The 23952-nt window shown below is 34.6% G+C and overlaps 1 protein-coding gene across 11 annotated transcripts in view; it reads left to right on the top strand.

Annotated features, from left to right (window-relative positions):
* Positions 1–23952, top strand: part of LOC149807303 (receptor-type tyrosine-protein phosphatase delta-like) — a 434670-nt gene that overhangs the window by 399398 nt on the left and 11320 nt on the right. For all 11 annotated transcript variants that reach the window (XM_089965081.1, XM_089965090.1, XM_089965151.1 and 8 more), the window contains 12 exons: positions 1306–1529; positions 2047–2165; positions 3795–4093; positions 5150–5248; positions 7243–7362; positions 9348–9502; positions 10677–10962; positions 12091–12184; positions 14463–14539; positions 16129–16263; positions 19129–19254; positions 21023–21177. In XM_089965081.1, the coding sequence (XP_089821207.1) occupies positions 1306–1529; positions 2047–2165; positions 3795–4093; positions 5150–5248; positions 7243–7362; positions 9348–9502; positions 10677–10962; positions 12091–12184; positions 14463–14539; positions 16129–16263; positions 19129–19254; positions 21023–21177 (1889 nt within the window). The remainder of the gene's footprint in view (positions 1–1305; positions 1530–2046; positions 2166–3794; positions 4094–5149; positions 5249–7242; positions 7363–9347; positions 9503–10676; positions 10963–12090; positions 12185–14462; positions 14540–16128; positions 16264–19128; positions 19255–21022; positions 21178–23952) is intronic.

Here is a 23952-nt window from a genome sequence, read left to right as displayed (position 1 = left end):
ACTTGCATTTTACAGACGCTTAAGCTGACTGCTATTTTGCAAGCGGTCTCCCCTTTTTCATTTCTTTCAATGACATTAATCCTTACTTCCAGTGTTAAAATTTTTCTTTTTTTCAGTGGAGGGTCTGCCATTGTTATTAGTGTTGACGTTATAAAGACTATCAATTTTAATCAGGTTTTGGGGAAATGTGGAATAAATATATATTATGTACCAATGAATGAAACCAAAAGACATAATTAACTCATCAAGAAACAATACATTTATTCTGAGACGAAGTTTAAATCAACAGCGTTATAGCTTAATAAACAAAGGTTGTGACCATCTGCACCCAGGTAAACAGATGGTGGCTTGGTGAAACACTAACAAAAGAAGTCAAAATAATTTTAAAAAAATCCGGAAATGATTCTCACTTACTAGTATTAAAGACAATGAGCTCATTCACCCTCAAGGCATTATGGATTAACTGGAAAGACAAACTATGAACTCAAACGTACACTGAAGCCCTTTCAAACGATTTCTCACTGGGACATAAGGACTACCGGCGTTTTGTGAGTTTTCATATTTCATAAAGATAAAGAAAAAATACAAACCTCTAAATTGACTGCGTATATCCATCATTACTACCTTTGATGTTACTCTTACTGGCTATTCACATGACTTCGGCACTACAATGGCGGTTAGTGACATGTACTTTAGTCTGGTTTATTGCAGTTTACAAATGACACCATACGCTGGAGTTGTAAATTTCACAAAACTGGTACTGTAGCAAGACAAATTCTTTTTAAATACTTTATTAGAGCAATCTTTACTATTTATGCAATCTTTGTTACAAAGGATTAAACGATGGTTAGAGGTGTTTATCTCGATATATGGTTGTTCAACTATAGTGTTATTTAATTTGCACTTTGTTTGCATACATTTATCCCAAGCTCTAGTGTTTACAAAGGATATAGTTAAGGTCAGTGGTGTCAATCTGTTTGTTTTTTTTTGGCAATGCGGTCGTTCATAGCAGTGTCAAAATGCATATTTTGCCAAGAAATCACGGTCGCTGGTCGCGTTCAGCAGGTGGTCGTTCATAACAGAGCATTTATATAGTAAAATCGATCCGTGAATTACGATTGTGGTTGGAAATGACAGGTGGTCGCTCGTAGCAGAGGTCGCTCATGACAGATTTTACTGTACACATATTTCAAGGTAAAATCACCAGCGTTTGTATGTACATTTTCTGTTGAATTAAAATGGGTCTTGGGTATTGGCAATCAAAATACACATTAATACAATTTTGTGCTGTTTTTTCTTCTTCAGTCCTTATACAAGTCTAGCGATTACTCCGACTTGTTCCAGCCTCGAGGCAGGATTGACCCAATTCCATCACACCCGCCAAATGGTTCACCACCAGAAGGCACTATTCAAGATCCAGTACCCGTCACAGATGGTGACAAGAACTTGATGATTATCATTATAGTTTGTGCCAGCGGAGGTCTTATCGTAATTGGGGTGGGATGTGCCATCTTCATTGTATACATGAGGTATGTTTATGCTTCACTTGCTCTGAATCCTTTAATCTTTGATCTGTATTTTATAGTTCAGTAAAAAGAATAAGAAAAATCAATCATCCATAAAATGTTTATAGTCATTGAATAGAAATGTGTAAACGTTTTTCATCTGTTTTTTATATTGCAACATCAAACGGTATGATTATCATCAGAGTCGTGTAAATTATTGAAGTTGAAGGAAAGCAATATAAATTTGCCTAATTCTTTTCTTATGGTAGAACAATTCTTTACACATACCATATCTGTAGCATCTGGCGATGTAGTGAATCAATTTCGGCAGGTTAAGTATAGTGGCTGTGAAAGAGAGATTAAGTACATATCGCATACGTACTTAATCTCTCTTGAACAGCCACTTTACAGGAAATATGACCCATGTTGTTGATTAATGAGTTTGTTGCTAAAGTGAGGTAACTGCCATGGTAGGTTTGATGGTACGTATTTGTTAAAGAAGAATCTGAAATGTTTCATAAATTTTCTTACGTATTTCCAGAAGGAAGGGACCTAGAATGAAGAAAGCTCCAGAACCTACAAGCAAACTAATTGTAGACAACTTACCTCCCCATCCTAGTGACCCAGTTGAGATGAGGAGACAACATTATCAAACACCAGGCATGTACCATATTTGCAAAGATAATACTTCAACTGCAGAAAGCATAGACCCTAATCTGCCAGTACAGAATGCTTTTGTAGATTAAGGTCACTGCTGTTTGCTATAAATTGTACACAGAATGAGAAGCATAAACCCTGACCAGGTAGTATGTTCTATGCCAGTAGATCTCTGTGACTGCTGTTTGAAAATGAGTTCACATTATCTCCTAGATTTAGATTAGAAAGTAAGTTGGGGTAAACACATACTGAATGCCTTGGTTCATCACATAGTGTGACAGCACATGTTTTGTTATGGTGGGTGTAAGAAACTTAAAGACTGTTATGGAAAACAAAGATGTACATTATTTTCCCCTCTCTGTCTCTCTCTCTCTCTCTCGAACACTTTTCAAACTTAAATATACTATACAAATACATTCCTTGAGTTTCTCTTAAAATTATTGGTATTTGGAAGAATAAAGTCTAAGGTAGATAAACACATTTTGCCAGGTTCAAAACCCCAAATCAAGATGAAATGTGCCCATTTTCAGGGCATTTAGTCACTATTTACACCCTCCCCCTGTCATAAACACCCACTTCTACTTGTATGAGAAATGCTCACTTTTCATCAAACTATTTGAGCACAATTTTAAGAAATGCTGACTACATTTGTAATACAGTTGTAATACTCAGAATTGAAGAGTGTTACTGATCTGCCACAGTCTTAAGTACATTTCAGTGACATAATGTTACTTCTTGCATGATAGAGATTGATTTGTTGATGTGTAGATTGCATTTCTGTTTGAGGATGCAGAGCTTTGAAAAAACTGTAATAAGGAATATGAGAGCTTCAGTAAGTATTTTGTTGAGTTTACAAAAATGTGCAATAAATATTTGCCACATTTATTCATGAGAAACAAAGGTCAGGAGAGTCGAGTGAATCAAAACTTGTTGTCTTTTTTTCTATGTGTGTACCGAGTCTATAAATAACTGATGTTTTCTCTTGCTGACTTGTCCCATCAGCCACTCGCATGACTCATTAGGCATGTGAAATATGGATTGCAGAGCAAACAGCTATAAGCCTATTGGACAGAATGATAAGGCTTGTATTGTTGGGGTTTCCTAATCAGATGGCTGGTGGAAAATGAATTCCATGTCCAGTTGTAATGCCCAGCATAACATAAACACATGCAAATTAGATAAATAAGTATTTGTTATTTCTGCATATACAGTATTTTGTCTTAAGAAAAATGAGATATATCATGTTAAAGATTTGATTGGACCACTCCAGTGGTCTGAATGGTTAGAGCATCTGCCTCAGAAGCTATAGGTTACGGGTTCAAGCCCCGGCCAAGTCATATCAGTGACTTTAAAAAATGGTACTAGCAGTTGCCTTGCTTGGTACTCAGCATTAAAAGTTAGTGTTAGGACTGGTCAGCCAGGCATCAGGATAATGTGGCTGAGTGGGACATCATGCTACATGTCTTTACCATGCTGTCCATTGCTAGACATCGCTGTAAACTGTCACACTACAGACATCGTAGCAATATGACCTGAAAATTGCAAAAGCTACATTAAAAATCCAAATCACACACACACAAATATTTAATTTATTATGGTACTTGCATTACATGTATCATCCTCTCATTTCAGCAATGATAAGTCATCCACCCATTCCTATCCACATGCTTGCAGAGCACATAGAGAACCTCAAAACATCAGACAACCTCAAATTTTCACAGGAATATGAATCCATTGAACCTGGTCAGCAGTTCACCTGGGATAACTCCAACTTGGAATACAATAAGCCCAAAAATCGGTATGCTAATGTAATCGCATATGATCACTCCAGGGTCATCCTACAGCCAGTTGAAGGAATTCCAGGCAGTGACTATATCAATGCAAATTACATGGATGGATACCGTAAACAGAATGCTTACATAGCTACACAGGTAATACTTTAATTATTAGCAATTCCTTTTTGTTGTTATAATAAATAATTATTAAAGATTTTAACCCTTATAATTTGTAGAATTAATTTTCTTTGAGACCCTAATGCTGTGTGTATTGTGTAGATACAGGTAAAATCCATTATAACACGATTTGTTATAATGGGATTCCACTTACAATGCGATGGCAGCATGGCTTCCAATTTTTTTATTTAAGGTGACCTCTGTTTTTAACATCCCTAAATGCATGCTCTTGGAAAAGCTGATTATTTGTATCCCAAGCAGATTTGTAATCCCTGCACTGTATATAATGTTGCCTTAACTTCATCGTGCATCATTTCCGCCATATTGGTATGTTGTATATTTGATGTCTAATGAAACCTGGCAAACAAAACAAATGAATATGATGAAGTAGTTGCTTAAAACTGATGACATTGAAATCTTAATGCACATTTTCAATGGGGAAGCTTTTCAGAATTTTTTTTAACACGATCCCGCTCATATTGTGATGTAATTCTTTGGACCCCAAGCATTTAGATATAATGGGTATTACCTGTATACAGTAAAATTAGTTGTGAGAGACTGTTCCTTCTGCCAACAAAAAATGGTCTCTCAGGACAGGTGGTCTCATATAACAGGTTTGTGCAAAAAAGATGAGTTTCCAAGGTCCAGTTTCAGAAGAAAAATAACTACAATCACTGTGCATATATTCTAGTTTTTATTAATAGTTCTTGATTAATATTGTATGTGTTCAGATCACCATTACTAAAATTAAAAGAAAATTCTTCTTAGAAACTGCTGGTTAGAATTTGACCAAATTTGAAAGCATCCTGATATGAAGGGCTTTCAAGTTTATACAAAGGATCTTGATTTGCCATCAAATATAGATGAAGATTAAAACAAAAGAGAAACCAAGAAACAATGGTATTCAAACCATGTGCAGTCAACAGCATTGGATTAAATTTCTACAGAAAAAGTAATTTAGTAAATGTCAGTTAGTTGAGTGAATAAATAGTATTTCATAGTATTGATGTAAATTGCCTGTATTTGTGTTGACAGGGTGCCCTCCCTGAGACATTTGGAGATTTCTGGCGTATGATCTGGGAACAGAGATGTGCCACCATTGTTATGATGACCAGACTGGAAGAACGCAACAGGGTAGGAATGAGCTTGTGTTGGGAAACTACTTCAGTTTTATCTTTGATCTTCAACGTCTGCATAGTGTTTGCTGATCAATTAATAAGTGATTCATTTCAACTCATATTATGTAAATTTAAATAAAATAGGCAAAATTGGGTGAATCAAATAACACGGGACACAACTGGTAGTTAAAGAAGTAACATGAAAAAGTTTAAATTTTTGTGTCATAAATTTTTGTTAAAAATTTTAGGAAGCTCCTGAAACAAACATGAGCATTGCACTGATGGTCATTTAACAATTTTCATGAGTACAAGAGGGCATATCACATAATGATTATACTGTAATCAAATTAAAAGATGAAACAGAAACATGAGTTTCATTTGACAATACTTAATTAGTATTTATTTCTTAGAGTGTTGTCACCAGTAGGCATTTGCCAACATTTTAATTACTAGTAATTATTATTTTGTCTTGTATTCTTGTTACAGTACTTGAGAAAGTTTTAGAAAAAGAATTCAACAACATACAAATTCTTATTAAATATTGGAAATTTCATGATATTGATTAAAATTTTGCGGTCACTATCCACTGTTTTCAAAGATAAAATAAGCAATATATTAAGGTTTATTTTGCCCATTTTGATAGTTTTATTCATGCTCCGCAAATAGAGGCCTATATTCGCATAGCTGCCAAGTGTCTTGTTTTTCTCGCATGTGTCCCATATTTTGGACCTGAATGGGTGTACATTTTTCTTGTTTGAAATCAGATGTTTTTGATAAAAAAAACTTAAATTAAAGATTTCCTCGCAATTTTCTGTTTAGAACAGGCACCCAGTTCCATTCTGAGAGTAAATTTATTGCATGTAAATTGAGGTATAGAGTTCTAGAATATGATTGGTTCATTTGAAATCGAGGCAACCATGCCAGTTTTTAACCACCATATTGGATTGCACAAAGCAGTTGACATGATCAGTATATCTCATCTTTGTAAAATTCATCTTCTAGTCATGTTGAAAGGAAAGCAGAAGATTCAGAATTTTTTCAGCAAAAAAAAGAAAACAGAACTGGAAGGACAAAATTGTGCTGTCTTGTTTAGATTTATGAAACCCTCTAGTAAAGGAGAAAAGTTTGTGTTTTGCAAATTGTTTAACTGTGATTTCACTGTTGGGCATGGAGGTATCCATGACATACAACAGCTTGAAAAAGCTAATAAACATCAGCTGGCTGCTCCATCATCAAGATCAGAGCCTGAACATACAATGTTTATAAATACCAGAGAGAACCTTGATGTAATTTGATCGGAAATTCATTTTTACTAAATATCTTTTAGCATTGAACCATGGGAATATATTTCACATACGTTTTCCAGACAGTAAAATCACAAAGGATTACTCATGTGCTAGAATGAAAACAGTTCAGTAAGCAAATCACACAGAATTCATATCATTAATAAAAGATGGTACATCAGAATCAAATAATGATTGAAAAAACAAGGTGTGGAAGAGGCTCCTATAAACAGCCTGTGTCTGATTGTTAGTTTGTTGCACTCTTGAACCTTCTGAATGGGCACTCAAATGAAACAGGATGCCTATTCAGAAGTTGCAAGAGTGCAACATATGCATCTTTGACATTAAATAATTAAGTTGTTGTCCTACTTTATTGATGGTTGTAGATGTTGTAAATAGTTATTCCTGAAAATCAGTATTTTTACCAGAAGCAGGCAATATTTTTGCAGCTTTGTATTTGGGGTATTTTTATCAGAAATGGAATCCACACCTGTGTGTTATCTGCGTGCACTAAAATGAGAGAGTGGTGTACTATAGTTCTTCTAGCCTAAGAAACAACACTAGCTGATATTCCCTTATCTTGATGGCCTTGCCAAAAATAAAGGCAAAAGTCTAATTGGAACAGGTGAACTGGTTTCTATCTATGTTTACAGACAACCAGCACTTTTAGGTTCCCATATAGACCTCACTCCCTAATGTATGGCAAAAATGTTTCCTTTTTTTGCAGATCAAGTGTGACCAGTACTGGCCAAGTCGTGGTGCAGAGACCTATGGATTGATGCACATATTGCTGGTGGAGATTACAGAACTTGCTACATACACTATTAGGACTTTCCATATACAGAGAGTATGTACTGTAGTCTGGCAGTCTTCACTTACATTAAAGTTAAAGGAGTCATAGAATTTGCTACATACACTATTAGGACTTTCTATATACAGAGAGTATGTACTGTAGTCTGGCAGTCTTTATGCTTCAGTTACATTAAAATTAAAGGACTTCTCCATCAGGATCTTCCAAATGTAATGACTGTACTTTAGTCTGGCAGTCTTTATGCTTCAATTACATTAAAATGAAAGGACTTCTCCATCAGGATCTTCCAAATGTAATGACTGTACTGTAGTCTGGCAGTCTTTATGCTTCAGTTACTTTAAAGTTAAAGGAGTCACAGAACTTGCTACATACACTATTAGGACTTTCCATATACAGAGAGTATGTACAGGAGTCATAGAACTTGCTCCATCAGGATCTACCAAATGTAATGACTGTACAAACTTCTAAATTTACTGACATACATTATTGGTGGAGGTGAACAAACTTACTACATAGACAGTGAAGGCCATCTGCATGCAGCAGAAATGTACTAACCAAATAGTGTCTTTATATCCATGTAATAATAGATCCTAAAACCCCTGTATTTGCCGAACATGTTTTGACCAGCACATATGAGCCACTGGACATTGGTCATAGGAGTTCTCAGATATTATTATATCACTTGTCTTTGAATTGTTTGACCATTTAACTTAACTGTGAAATAAACACCTTAGTGACGTAAAAGTCAAAGTTCACTGTGTCTAGTTCATGGATTGTTTCTGTATCAGGTAGTGAGTAAAGATGTTGCCAATTAAGCTTAATTCAAAAAGGTGGTGAGATCTGATTTACAGTTTCATTGTAAGGCAATCTATAGAGGTGTTACTGGCTAAGCTTTTTTGGCCATTAGGTTTTCCTGATTGTTTAAGCACTCTTTGGCCACTAATGACAAGAGAAAAGGTGTGAAAACTTATCTCTTGGACTTAACAAAAACTCTTTAAGTGAGCAATTGCAAGATGATCAGTACTAACAGACATTAGATCAGTCCCATGTTCCTTGTGGTTTGTGTTGAAGTGTGTCAGCACATGACATATTTAGAGCAAATTATGCATGTCTTTACCAAATTAAGGACAGTAGATAATGGCTACAACAGCTAACTTTTATTACTATGTTCCAAGACTTTTTGGGTGTACCTGATCACCATCCAACTTTACTGCAAGTGCATGTTAATTAGGTGGTACTTATATTTTCGAGGTAACAAGTCAGCTTGTCATCAGTTATTAATTTATTTTTGGAAAATATTAGAACAACTAATATACTGTTGTTGGTTGAAATTCTGTAGCATTATTTTCTACAAGAAAAGTTTCATAGATAATTAGTTTGAGAAGTAGTAGTTAATCATGAAAGGGTCATACTAACATGGAAGCAGAAGCAGATTCAGAACTGAACATGACACATTTTCTGGTATATTTAATAATTAGATATATCAATGTTTTGTCCTTCTTTACAACTGATATTTCTTTTGAATGTTTTTATAATGCATTTCACAAATATAGGCTTGCCACATAATTTGGGGGCAAAAGTATCAAGCAAGAGCCATTAAGATTCCAGGATCTTATATATATATATATATATATATATATATATATATATATATATATATATATATATATATATATATATATATATATAATACAATTAACTAGAGACAAACAGTCATACATATAATTATATTGTTATAAAGGATATACAATATATCAATGTAAATTATACAATTTTATATAGTGCATTTCGTGCCTGAAGAAGCATACATTAAATGCGAAACTAGTTGCACAGAATTTTCGGCGTTTGTGTTGTTAATTTATCACAATTATATATATATATGGCCTATACTATTTCCAGAGACATCAATACATGGAATTCTAATTAAAAATAGTACATGGACTTAACAAGCATATCATCAACATGACATGTTAAGTTTTTGGTAAACATTTTTGTAAGTAAATTATGATATTTCTTTTCAGTATGGAGTGCCAGAGAAGCGTGAAGTCCGTCAATTCCAGTTCACAGCCTGGCCTGATCATGGCGTTCCTGACCATCCCACCCCCTTGCTGATGTTCATGAGGAGAGTTAAGGCCAGTAACCCCCCGGATGCTGGTCCTGTCGTGGTCCACTGCAGGTAATGTAACTTATAAAACCTGCATCACATAGGTCATATTTACAACAAATTTCTCATATACTGATGCAATGTACAAATGTTGATTGGTTATTATGTACAAATAAAAGGATATTTCATGTTCCTATTTGGTCTCTTGTATCAGTGCATGAACACTGTATCATTCATTATAACCAACATTCAGATCAAAATATATTGTTTTAGGCATTCCTTGGATAACATAGAAGCCAATCATTTCAGAGCATGTGTGCTAATTTTTATGACTTGTTACTGAAGCTCTGCTATCTGTAAAATTATGATTTTATAGGATGCTGTTTTAAACAGATGTTTTAAATGTGGAGACAGGCTAGGAGAAAAAGTGTTTCAGCACTATGATGGACTGACACATTAAACATACTTTCTCAATGGATAATCAAAATTAGAAACCATTTAAAGAGACTGTTAAAAATTGTGGCAGAAATGAAGAGGAAAGAAAGATGAGGATAATGCAGAAGTTAAACTAATATTTATGGTCTATGTATTGGTCAAAATGTTGAAGGTAGTCTAATATCTGCATTGAAGGAGTGTTCATTGTCATTGGGCCTTAATTATTACTGACTGTACAGATGTGCATGTATATAGACCCTGAGGAAGAAAATGACTGTGAAAGTTTTCTTTTCATGGACATGTTATCCATTCTGCACAGGCTGCATAGATTCTGAAAAATTAAAGCTAGGATGTGTGTTCATAGACTCCAGAAAGGCCATCAAAATGTCACTGAGTGGAATTTTAGAAAAATTCTAATTTGGTTTGTGTATTAAGCTTACTAAAAAGTTAATTATAGCCTGTCAGTGATATAGAGGCATTAGGAATGTAAAGAATATTTTATTTTATGGCACTAGAAGTTAAACTTGAGGTTTATATAAAATTCTTTGTAAAATAACAATTCTGTTAATTGATAAATTAAACCTTTTGTAATGGTCACTTGAATTAAGCAATTATTTGACTCAAAGAGCCTCATTTTTTCAGATCCCTGCAACTCGGTTACAGTGAAAATTATCTCTATTAGGTACTTACCTGTCTGTAACTCAAAATTTACTATGTAGAGGTAACTCTATAATATATGTATTTATATTGTTATGCTTTATTCTAACCTAGATTGTCTCCCCTTTGGCACTTTTTCCATTCTATTTTGCAGTGCTGGCGTAGGTAGAACTGGCGCATTTATTGTGATTGATGCCATGTTGGAACGAATCAAGCATGAGAAAACTGTCGACATCTATGGCCATGTTACCTGCTTACGAGCCCAGCGTAACTACATGGTGCAAACCGAGGATCAGTATATATTTATCCATGATGCCCTCTTGGAGGCCGTTACATGTGGAAACACGGAGGTGCCAGCAAGAAATCTCTCTGCACACATTCAGAAGCTAATGCAGCCAGAACCTGGAGAAACTGTCACAGGCATGGAGCTGGAATTTAAGGTAAGACAGTTAGACCTGTTTACTCTTGTTATCTTGTACATGTCATATACAGGGAAAAAAAAATTTAAACATCTTTTTGGTAATTTATTTTTAATATCATAAATAATCAGAAGGAAAAGTAAAATAAATTGGCAGGTTACTGATAATTTTCCACCAAAAATGTTATTCGCAACATTTTATGTTTGTAGATAATGATATAATCTTGCTTTTATTTTGTTTTGTAATTCCAGTTGTTCATCACAGGTTAGCAAACTTTAATTATCACTGGTAGTCCTTTCCTTTGCTGCACATGTGAGCATTTAAATGAGTTTGCAAACTTAAGACTAAATTGTATAGCTTCACCTGTTTTATCAGACACTTCCATATAAAAAATGTCTCTTCATAAAGGGCAGCATTTTATCAAGTATCTCACAGTTAATGAAGGTTAATGTCATAGTCAATTTGGCATCAATGTATGTGTGTCTCTGTTCATCCATAACTTGATCCACACCTTATTATAACATATATATTAGATGAGTTCAACTGCAGTCACAGACCCAGATCTGCCATCACATAAAGCACCGAGGGCCCCGAGTGGCCGAGTGGTCTAAAGCGTTCTTCGTTACGGATCACTGCCATCTCACCGCTGTCTGCGTGGGTTCGAGTCTCGGATTCGGCTAATGTGGGTATGTGAGAAAGCTTGCCAGTAGCTTCTCGTGGGTCGGTGGTTCTTTCCCGGGTTTTCCCGGGTTCTTCCTCCACCATTAATACTGGCCGCCATGTATAGCCAATTGCTGAAAAATGGCGTTAAACCCAACAACAACAACAACAACATAAAGCACCGACAGATCTAGGTCTGTGCAGTTTGTTAGGAGTAATCAGTAAAATAAATATCATAGATCCTGATCTGCAGGTACAACAGATCAGGATCTTTCATGTTTGTAGTTTGACTTATAAGCGAGCATATATGGTAACATAAGTGTTCAAGCAAGTAGCTAAGTATACAAAATACATGCATTACAAATAGTGGGCATCATGTAGGAGCTGATTTCTTTATTTTGTAGGTAGCTTTCAATCCAGATAATTTGATTTGTAAATGGCACAGATTCACTATTCTTTGACAGGATTTTTCTTCTTTTTTATTTACAGAGATTAGCTAACATGAAGGCCAGTCCCAATAGATTTGTTAGTGCCAATCTTCCTGTCAATAAATTCAAAAACAGATTAGTCAACATTTTGCCATGTAAGTATATGCCTCTTTTACTAGGGTTGAAACAATACACCTGTGCCATGTATCGATACGATTCACGATACGCAGCCTGTGATACTTTACATATCAATACACATATGAACTTGATGGTCTTTCCATCTTCAGAAGGTAGGTGCTGCCCTTTTATGTATGTTGACATTCTTGATTGTATTTCCAGTATGCAGACTACAGATAGACATATAGGTATCTTATATTTGAATGCAATTCTCATTGATGAGAAGATATCAACAATACTTTCAAATAGACTACTTATTGGTTGTCAGTGAGTTTTATTCAACATTTTAGACTATATTATGGTGGCTGCATTTAACTCACTGTATCAACCAGGCCCTTTGTTTTGCACAGCCTGAATGCTTTCAAAGCATCTTATTAACAATTTCACGTCTCACAAACTTAGAAGACTTTATGATTGTTATTTCCATAACAGAAGAAATAATGCAATTTCCTCATGCAGAGAAAAAGAAAATTTTGCATGATTCACGTAATCACACATCCTGACTCTGTTTAAGTACTTTACATATCAATTAATGACTTTCGTTGAAGTTTCTCTGTTGCTTTACCAATACTTACTGTTTGTCACACTTGGAATAAGCTACATTAATTTCTGATTGGTGGCTAATGTTTAACTTGAACTGGAATGTGCAATAACCACCGGCGAGAGTTCCTTGTAACATATTACACTGTGCAACACACCAGTAGCTTTGAAATCGACCAAAGTAGACAAGATACAATTCAATGTAGAATCTTCATGTAAAGGTGGTTATTAAAGATGAGTAAAGTACTTCACTATACACATGGAACATGTTTGGAATGTATCCTGTGTGCTGAACATTCTGCTCAGTTAAGATAATTAACATGGAAGGGTTAGGGGGCAGATTACAAACTATGTCACTTTGTGTTGTTTATTTGTAGACAAGCAAGTATTCTCAGTAGCCTTTTTCATTTATACTAATTATTGCCTGTGACTGCAAATGCTGTTTCAGATGAATTCTAAGGCAAACTAATAATAATTATTCATGACTGCTGAAGAATAAAATAACTTGTATATGGTAAGTATTGTTTTGTATTGATTCTCCATCTTTTGTGTTGATATGTGTATCATAACAACTAAAGTATCAGTGCATTGTTATATCAATGGATTGTTTCACCTTTTATCTTTTACCTTTTTATCATGTGTCCTTTGATGTTCTTCTAACCTCTTTGCTTTTAATTAAATTTTCTCAGAAACAAAATAGTTGCCTTTATTTCTCTGGTTATAACTTTTCTTTACTTTGTATTCAAAAATGTGATGCTCACATATAGAAAATCATAGATAAATTGACTACTTACATGCAGTGGGAAAAGTTGATTTCATGCAAAAAAGTGATTTTCAGAACATCAGGAAAAGACAGGCAACAAATTCCATTTATGGAGTTAAACATCTTAAGTGTGCAAAATTTAGCATATACATGTTCATACAAGCTTGAAAAAAATTTCCTTGAATGTTTACCAAACTCCTTAAATTGCTCTTAGGGAATACAGAACATTACAAAAAGTGGCCACTTTTAAAAATCCATAATGTTTTTCTTTCTTTGCATATTTTTCAAAAACAATGAATAATAAATCATTGGGATAAAATGGGGTGGGCTAAATAATAATACAGGACACAGTTATGAAATGGATTATCATTCCTTTTCACCAGGGGTACTCTTATGTTTTTGTTGAGGTATTTTCAGAGGTGTATCCATGTGTGCTGTGATAAATAAAGTCTAATGTATGGATAAAGCCCAAGAAAAAATAGTTCTTGAAAAACAAATTCATAGGAATGTTTGAACCATGTTTTGGTTTATTAAGATTTTACTTGATGGGATAAAATCTATATGATTAGCTTTCATATGTCTGGAATGCGAAAAGTGGATGCATCAATGAAACAAGAATAGACAGTATGAAGAAGAAAAGTTTCAAAAGTCAGAAATTCACTACTTGAATTATTTCAGATAATAAAAACTTTGGGTGATTTGTCATACAAATTTTGAATGAATGCCGAAGTTTCATATTCATGTACAGGGTAACCAATGTATAGAGTAACTGATAAACATTGGAGATGCTTTGTGTAAACAATAATGGTGTACATCATTTCTTGTATGATTTGCCCAGGTACCACTAATAATTTTATTCAAAAAGAAGGTAGTGGTCTTATTATAAAACAGTGACTCATTATCAGATAAATAGGTGTGCAAAGCTCATTTATTTACTACATTTGATTTTTCAGATGAATCTACGAGAGTTGCTCTACAGCCAATACGAGGGGTCGATGGGTCTGACTATATCAATGCAAGCTTTATTGATGTAAGATGAAAACTTTGTAAAATTATTATATAAGTAAAATTAAAATCAACTTATGTGTATGTATATTTCTTAATAACATGACATCTTTGATAAGAGTCAGATAAAAGTAACTTTTATAAAACTATATATGTGCAAAAGCTGTATTTTCATTAATATTTACCTCTTGAAAATGTCTGTTATGGAAGGACGGCCTGCTGTCCTGGATCTTAGCAGGTGAGATTGATGTGTGTGTTCTAGGACCAAACTTCCTAAAAATAGAGTGCATATTGCAGGTCACAGTTTTATTATGTTTGGCCTAATCTGATTGGTGGAATATTGCACTAGTGTACAGATAACTTCAAACGACATTGCGGAATGTTCAGAAGGAAGGTTATATGGATGGTGAAAGTACCTGTGATCGAATGTTCATATTGAAAAATCTCTGTCCTCCTGTTATTTTTGTTATTGCACTTTCTGACTTTGGACCTTATGCTGTGTATCAACAGAATCTTTTAAATGCAAGCAGTTTTGTTTGGATTGCCATGTAATTTTGTATGTGTTAAGGCCGTTATTTGATGCTGTGCATACTGACAGCTTACTATGTGCCCTTAATGTTTGAATTATTGCCCTTTAGGGACCAACCAATTTTTTTTCAGAATTTAAAGGAATTAATTTTAAGCAGGTGTTCTTCTTTCTTTTACTGTAAGATAAAAAAGGTTTTAAAAATTTGGACTAATATTATGGATAATAATAGGTTCTTTTTTTTCCTATTAATCAGAGCAAGAACATTTTTTTAAAACTATCTGAGGGCTACAATTTTGTTTCCAAAATTCCCCAAGTCCCCACAGAAAGTGACTTGATGAGTCCCTTATGTTGCTGCAGCTAAATGCAGAATCATGTGAATGCATTTTGACTTGCAGCTTTTTATGGATTATATGTTGTAGTCAACTTCTGAAAAAGTGCGTAGTGACAAATCTTTTTGCTCTCACAATGTTTTACAAGATCTATACTTTCTGACTTGCAGCTGTACGACAGAAGTTTGTGTAGGAGCTACACTTGTAGATTTTAGTGAATTATTTTGTACTTATTATGCTAATTATCAGGTGTTATGCATCATGTTGACAAACCATTTTCATTCTATTTTCAGAAAAGTTCATTGTATTTTTCCATAGTTCACTTCATTAATGGGGTGCAGCAAAGTGGGATATATTTATGTGAGCACAAATTTATGAAAGTTTTATAGACTAATTTAGGGGTGGGTGGCAGATAACTTGAAGATTAGTCTTTTTTTCATACTTATTACAATTTTGCATTTTTCCCTGCCAACCTCAGGTATATGGTTTGCTGGTACTATACTGCAAATCAGGGGTCTCAAACACACAGCCTGCAGGTTGCATGTGGCCCGCCAAGCCGTATCCTGTGGCCTCCAATATGATTGGCATCACACAGTGTCATGAGAGATGTAGGTATGGTGCAGCCCCTGGGCCATGCTGCCCTCACAAGGTGGTTTGAGTTTGAGACGCCTGATGTAAATGGTATGCACAATGTTAAGTACATGAATGCTGTGATATTTATATTGCACTAGCTTATATAAATGTGTTTATCTACAGGGTTACCGCTACAGAAAGGCATACGTTGCAACCCAAGGTCCTTTGGCAGACACCACAGAGGACTTCTGGAGAATGTTATGGGAACACAACTCCACCATTATTGTTATGCTGACCAAACTTAGAGAAATGGGAAGAGTAAGTATTATTCTCTTGATCTTGATTTCTCAATTGCTTTTAATCTCAGTACACCATTCCCTCGATAACTCATGCCCTGATTACTCACTTATTATGCATGGTCAGGCATGGATCCCATTTTTTAAACCAGTAAATACAAAAAATGATCTCTATTTCTTAAAACTTCACAAAAATCATGATCAAAATTGGTAACTGAAACGTTGATATAACGCTCATTTTATAGTCAAAAACGGTAGACAGGACCTCAAAATTTTAATCAACATTTTGAAATTATCAGCTTTTAATAAGAAGTCACATAAGTGGTTACATTTTCTTTACAGATGACATTCTTAGTACACCATAATTTAAAATATTCAAGGAGATTTCGATCAAGGAAAATGTCACTTATGCCTAGTGTAGGAAGTACATTAATACTTAAATACCAATAAAATAATTTTTGTTAAGTGAAATTTGTGTTTTAATTCTGTCTTTTAGTTCCTCTTAAGTGTAATCATCATAAATGCAATGTGTATTTAAACGTAAAATGTGTTAATCTACCATAACAGTTATGTCTGCAAGCATTTCTCTGAGAACCTAATTGCTTGCAAAAGTATTTGTTGTAGTGTTGCACTAGATTAAAAGCTGGCCTCATTTGTATTATCAAATTAATTATGTCTTTTGAATCAAATAAAGGATTTGGATTAAAAGAAAAGTTAAAAGGCACAAAAATCCTACAAACTTAAAATCTAGCAGTCCCGATCGTATGTCAGGTGAACTCACTTCATGGATCAATCGAACACTCAAAAATATTATTGTGTATGTAACATAAACTACCTTAAATTAACCAACTCATTCATAACTGTGATCAAAGATAGCAAGGCAACCAAGCTAAAAGAATACTTCATAAAATAAAGAGCATGGTTTCACAGATACAGACCATTGTGGGCAAGCGAGTTTCAGAGAATTCCTGAACTGGCACCAAGAGATATCCTTAAGGATAATACGAAGTATACTGTTACTTCCAATGAAATCACGACACAAATAATGTACTAATTGAACAAATCTAAAATTGAGTTTCAACGTAGACAGTTGTCTCACAAAATAAATATTGCTTGTTTTTGATAAAAAGGACTCTTGTTTGGTGGTGTATCAACAGTCAGTCTAGTTCCCTGCTAACAGACTCGCAGTTTGGCAGGATATGATTAACTCATTCAGCCCCAGCACTGTTATCAGTATCTCTGCTGCTATGCCCCAGAAGCACTAAGCTGTGTCTAGCTGCTTGTGCCCCAGAGTTTTTACCTGTTTGAAAAATTCTGAAAAAATCGTGCACATGTATTCACTCTTACCTTAATTTCTCTTCTTATATCCAATTAAAATCCACAAAATCTTCACCAATTATTCCAAATGAATTTATCTACACAGTGAAGTATTTTGTTTCCTATTTGTCCGAGTCTTTCACAACTTATTTATACACTATTTACAAAATTATGTGCAACGTTTATCCGCAAGAACTCTATCATCATCACTGTCAGTATCCTCATCTTCTGATGATTCAGCCTCAGAAACTTCTATGTCCGAATCTAAATCTCGCAAAATATCCAACTGCCGAATATATCTTTCCTCAGCTTGCTCAATATCTTCGAGATCAAACCCGAGAAACTCCTAATTTTTGCTCTTATCAAAAATCACTCTTATGTCTGCCATCATTTACGATTTTTCATGAACAGAACATGTATAGTGAAACTGCTTTCACTCAGTAACCCTTGGCTTCTGAACAATTCAAATTTCCAGAAATGAAAGTAAAATCATTTCTGGTTGGTTTAATAGTTGTTTAGTTCTTAGAGAAAAAACATTTGTAACCAATCAGAGAGGTTGTATCTAGCACACATTCATCACAACTGGAGGCAGGATCAGCCATTGAATGCGGTAAACAAACCACGACTACAAACAGGATCGGCCAATAACTGCAGAAACTGGATCACGCCTACAGGCGGGATCGGGGCCGAATGAGTTAAATACCACACCGGGAACCAGACTTATAAACAAAACAAAAAGTAGTGATGTAATATACAGTTGCTTTCATGTACACATGATCGTTGTTCAAACCAGTTGGTACAATCTTTCACATGTTGGTCATTTTGAAAATAAATGTTACTTGTATAGAATAATGAACAACTTCATTAGAAAAAGTGTTATTAACAATTATTATTGGCATGATTGTATAATGAGGATTCAGTCATTAAACAGCCCGGTCCCCTAACTCCACCCACATGGTTTTCTCGATGTTTAAATGGATTTTTTTTCAATTCTTGGAGGTCCCTTGGTAACTCACACCCTCACCTATAGTGCAGTCGATGTTTGTGGACCCCATTGTGCGCGACTTATCGAGGGAGAGGTGTATTGATTTCTCAGTCTCTCAATCTCCATCTTGATTTATCAGTTCCTTTTGATTTCAGTCTTGATTTATCAATTTCTCAATCTCAGTTTTGATTTCTCTGTCTCAATCTCAGTCTTTCAGTCCTGATTCTCAGTCTCTTAATATAAGTCTTGATTCTCAATCTCTCAGTCTCAGGCTTGATTTCTCAGTCTTTCATTGTTGATTCTCAATCTCTTAGTACAAGTCTTGATTCTCAATCTCTCAGTCTCTTTCAATCTCAGTCTGTATTTCTCAATCTCTCTCAATCTCTGTCTTGTTCTGCTAAATGATTTCAGATTTTCTTTTCCATTATTTCTAGATCTGCAGAATTCAGAATACATCTTTGTAAGTCATTGCTTCTAACAAACTACCAGTGCATAATAAATAAATAAAAATTAAAAAAATTAATAGATTGATTAAGTAGATAAACATTAAATCTATAAATAAATAAATATTTTTTCCCATTGCAGGAAAAGTGTCATCAGTACTGGCCCAGCGAGAGGTCAGCCCGCTATCAGTATTTTGTTGTTGATCCCATGGCAGAATATAACATGCCACAATACATTTTGCGAGAGTTCAAGGTTACAGATGCAAGGGTATGTAAAAATGATTAAAGTTATGATGTGGCACTTTTAGTGTGATAGAACTGTTTTCTGGAAAGTTGCCTGATGTGCCCTATTTACAGCAAACCACGCTGTCTTTGTTTATGTATTCAGGGTGAGCACACCTGCAGATGTCAATGCAGGTTGCAAATTTTTCACCAACTGTGCAGATTTGACAGTTTTGAATATTTTTATATAGGTTTCAAAACTTGTGTAATTTTATTACACTTTTCTAAGTTTGTTTTTTGTTAAATGTTTTAGAAGAATATGAACTTGTCTTGCACTGCTTTGATGTAACTTTTATATTTTTAAGACAGTATTTTTATTAATTATTAAATGAAACTGCTCACCCATTGTATTGTATTCAGGTTGTTCACTATCATTACAATACTTTACAGATGTTTTGTACTTGGGATGGGGAGATCCCTGTTGATTTGGTTGTCAAAAGGTTAAGATCACTGTAACTGAAAGAAGAAACATAGTTTCTTGAGTTCTCCATCAGCTACAGTTACCAAATTTTGTGGATGGCTTGCATGTGAACCAAGGAAGAAACCTATTGATTTCAAGTTACAGAGGTCAAGGTCATTTTGACTGAATTAGAAAACTGGTTTCTGCACAATGACAGTTGTACATTACAGGCCTGGATCAAACTTTGTGAAATTCTGTCAGTTGTTGTAAGGAAAAGGTCTGTCTATTTTGTGGCCAAATGTTCAAGGTCATTCTGATTGAAAAAACAAAAACTGGCACAATCATTTAATTAATCTAAATAGAGGACTATTAAATGGGTGGGGGTGTATTTAATATACCATTCACAGTACACATGTTGAGTTCATGTGGATAATTGAATTCAACATAGAGGTTGCTTAATTGATTGAATAAGTATTATAATGTGGTAATACTATACAATCATGCCTGTCCTAAAATCTTGGTCTTTGCAGAGATCATTTCTTATGGTAACACAAAACTGAAATCATGATGATACTATAGACAGTTTTAAAGTCATAAAACAGCTTTAAAGTCCCATGGTGTTCACAAAGCCATAAAAATTACCAAGATATATTTCTCTCATGTACTCATTTCCAGCTGGTATGAGATACATTGCAGAATTATAAAATCATGATAATCTGTCCTTAGATTAAAGACAATCTCTCATTAGACTTTTTAGTTTCCATACCAGTTTGCAATTTTTTCCTTTGACCAAGATCGGGGTGAAAAAATGGTATTCTACCAATGACATTACAAAGAGTTTCATATTTGTCCATTGATGGTACCATATACAAGTCAAGTCCAATTGCAAACAGTTGAGACTCTGATCAGTCACTGCATAATGTGCTGGCAGATCAGGGTCTGTGTTGTTTGTTCTATTGATTACTCCTAACCAAACTGCATAGACCCAGATTTGCCAGTGTGTTATGTGCTGGCAGATCAGGGTCTGTGTTGTTTGTTTTACTGATTAACAAACTGCATAGACTCAGATTTGCCACTGCATAATGTGCTGGAAGATCAGGGTCTGTCTTGTTTGTTTTACTGATTACTCCTAACAAACTGCATAGACCCAGATTTGCCAGCACATTATGCAAGAAGTGAGTAGAGACTTAGTTGAATGCAGAAAAGCATGTACACTCATCAATGGAACATGATTGTACTGCCATGATCAAAATGCCATTTTTCTGTTACCTTCTCAGTTATATGTAAAAATGGCAAATTTATATCGACATGTTCAGTACATGGTACAAATATTAGTTTTGTTTTTCTTTTCCAGGATGGTCAGTCACGCACAATTCGTCAGTTCCAGTTCACTGACTGGCCTGAGCAGGGAGTTCCCAAATCGGGCGAAGGATTCATTGATTTCATTGGCCAGGTTCATAAAACAAAAGAACAGTTTGGCCAGGAAGGACCAATCACAGTTCACTGCAGGTACATTATTTTGGTACTTCATTCAAAAGACCAACAAATAAAATAAAATTACAATAAAATCTCCAAAATAGAGAATATGAACAATGAAAGAAGTTCATTTATCATGTAACTGAAGCCATAAAAAAATATCTGTGGATTGATGTCTTTCTAAGTTATTCACATAATAAATGTGAATTTTCCATGATAAAAAAGATTGAGTTACCCCTTTTCCTCAGTTTGAATTTTTATTTTCAAGAAATTTCTTCTATATTTTGAACTTGTTCCATATTTTAGTTTTATTGTCTTTTAGGTATTGCCTGCAAGCTTCATCCAGCTTTGGAAGTCTAATATTCAATAACCTTTTAAGGACTTGCCAAGATATGTAATACATTTCAAGGACCATATTTATAACTGGCCATGAGCTGGTATATATTTTGTCTTTTCTTCATATACTTTTAATGCAACAAGTCATGGATAAATTATGTTCCTGTTTTCCTTGACTGTTTTCAAGTAAATCAGTTGAGAACATGGCATTTGTACATTTTTTCAGTCAGTGTAAATAATAAACATGACTTCAGCTGTTTCAGTAAATTATGCAAGTAATATTTGACCTTTCAATGAAAACTTAAAGGGCATTTTAGCTGACATACTAATTTTCAAAGACTTTTAAGGACCTGTATGAATCCTGTACTGACACGGTGATTGATGCATGCAACATAACATGACCACCTGTCAGCCTTAAGAGGGAGGCTCATTAACTATTAACACAAGCTATATCTAATTATTTTAATGCTTGACTTCTAGGTCAACCACCATATTCAAATGCTTACCAAATGACTTTTTTGCGAGTGAGTAATGAGGCTTTCATTGGTTATCTAGTAAACAGAAGCCATTTTATCAACTGCACTTGGCAAGGTTGTACAATGTTGGATCTACAGATTTTGGTATTCTATGGTAATGTCTCTGCTGTTATATACAGGTTTTAGTATTCTGTTGTAATGTGTCTGCTGTTATATACAGATTTTAGTATTCTGTAATAATGTCTCTGCTGTTATATACAGGTTTTAGTATTCTGTTGTAATGTGTCTGCTGTTATATACAGGTTTTAGTATTCTGTAGTAATGTCTCTGCTGTTATATACAGATTTTAGTATTCTGTAGTAATGTCTCTGCTGTTATATACAGTTTTAGTATTCTGTAGTAATGTCTCTGCTGTTATATACAGTTTTAGTATTCTCTAGTAATGTCTTTGCTGTTATATACAGGTTTTAGTATTCTGTAGTAATGTCTCTGCTGTTATATACAGGTTTTGGTATTCTCTAGTAATGTCTCTGCTGTTATATACAGGTTTTAGTATTCTGTAGTAATGTCTCTGCTGTTATATACAGGTTTTAGTATTCTGTAGTAATGTCTCTGCTGTTATATACAGATTTTAGTATTCTGTAGTAATGTCTCTGCTGTTATATACAGTTTTAGTATTCTCTAGTAATGTCTTTGCTGTTATATACAGGTTTTAGTATTCTGTAGTAATGTCTCTGCTGTTATATACAGGTTTTGGTATTCTCTAGTAATGTCTCAGCAGTTGCATACGGAGTTTTGGTATTTTGTGGTAATGTCTCTGCTGTTAACACATTAACCCCTAGCGACAACTTAACGGAGCAGGAGGTAGTAGCCTACTGCCGAGCTCTGTAGCGTCATGGTCATGCATGATACACTAAAGTGGGTGGTATTATACAAAGGTAGACAGATGTAGCTCTACAATGATACCAAATAATCTGGAATATCTAGTTGCACTACAAAATGCAGATTTAAAAACCTCATTTTTTGGACCCGACTTTTTTTAACCCAAAATTCGCCTGAGGTCTCAATCCAATTTTGTGTCTGGATTTTAGACTTTTTTGGTCTCAGATCTAAGGCAAACCGGTATGAACTGCAGACAGACAAATGAACCTTTGCAAAACGTAGGGTAAGATGGGCATTTGGAATAAAGAATGGTCTCCATACAAAAATAATGGCTCCGTTTAGCAGCACAAAATTTTTTATAAAACAAATCCAACTTTTACCCTTCTGCTCATGCGCGAGTCAAATAGCCAATGAAAAACGATGTTTCTAACACAACTAGGCAGTATGTTATTGAAAGATGACCAGGGATTTGGTGTTTTCGAGTCTGTTCAGAAATAGCTTTCAAAATGTGTTTCTTACTCAATTTTCAGGCAAAAATGACAAAAAGCTTTAAGGGTTAATGTGTTAAATACAGATTTTGGTTTTGTGGTACTGTCTCTGCATTTACATACAGATTTTGGTATTCTGTGGTAATGTCTCTGCAATTGCATACAGATTTGGTATTCTGTGGTAATGTCTCTGCTGTTACATATAGTCTTTGGTATTCTGTGGTAATGTCCCTGCTGTTATATACAGATTTGGTATTCTGTGGTAATGTCTCTGCTGTTACATATAGTCTTTGGTATTCTGTGGTAATGTCCCTGCTGTTACATACAGATTTGGTATTCTGTGGTAATGTCCCTGCTATTACATACAGATTTGGTATTCTGTGGTAATGTCTCTGCTGTTACATATAGTCTTTGGTATACATTAAGTTCTAATGCATATTGTATAGTGCCATTGTTATAACAAATGGTCAGTGGGACAGTGCTGATAATGATGAGAAACATGTCTGATTTATTGGTATTTGTTTTTAAAAAATTTATCACACATTTTAATGGGTCTATTCAATTGTTCTCATGACCAACCCCAATAAAATCTTAAAATCACCTTGTATGAAAATGCCAGAGGAAGG

The sequence above is a fragment of the Sinohyriopsis cumingii genome, chromosome 1 (assembly GCF_028554795.1).
Source record: "Sinohyriopsis cumingii isolate HCF-2022 chromosome 1, ASM2855479v2, whole genome shotgun sequence".
Taxonomy (NCBI): Eukaryota; Metazoa; Mollusca; class Bivalvia; order Unionida; family Unionidae; genus Sinohyriopsis; species Sinohyriopsis cumingii.
Note: the sequence above shows the minus strand (reverse complement) of the source record. Positions and strands in the feature narration are given on the sequence as shown.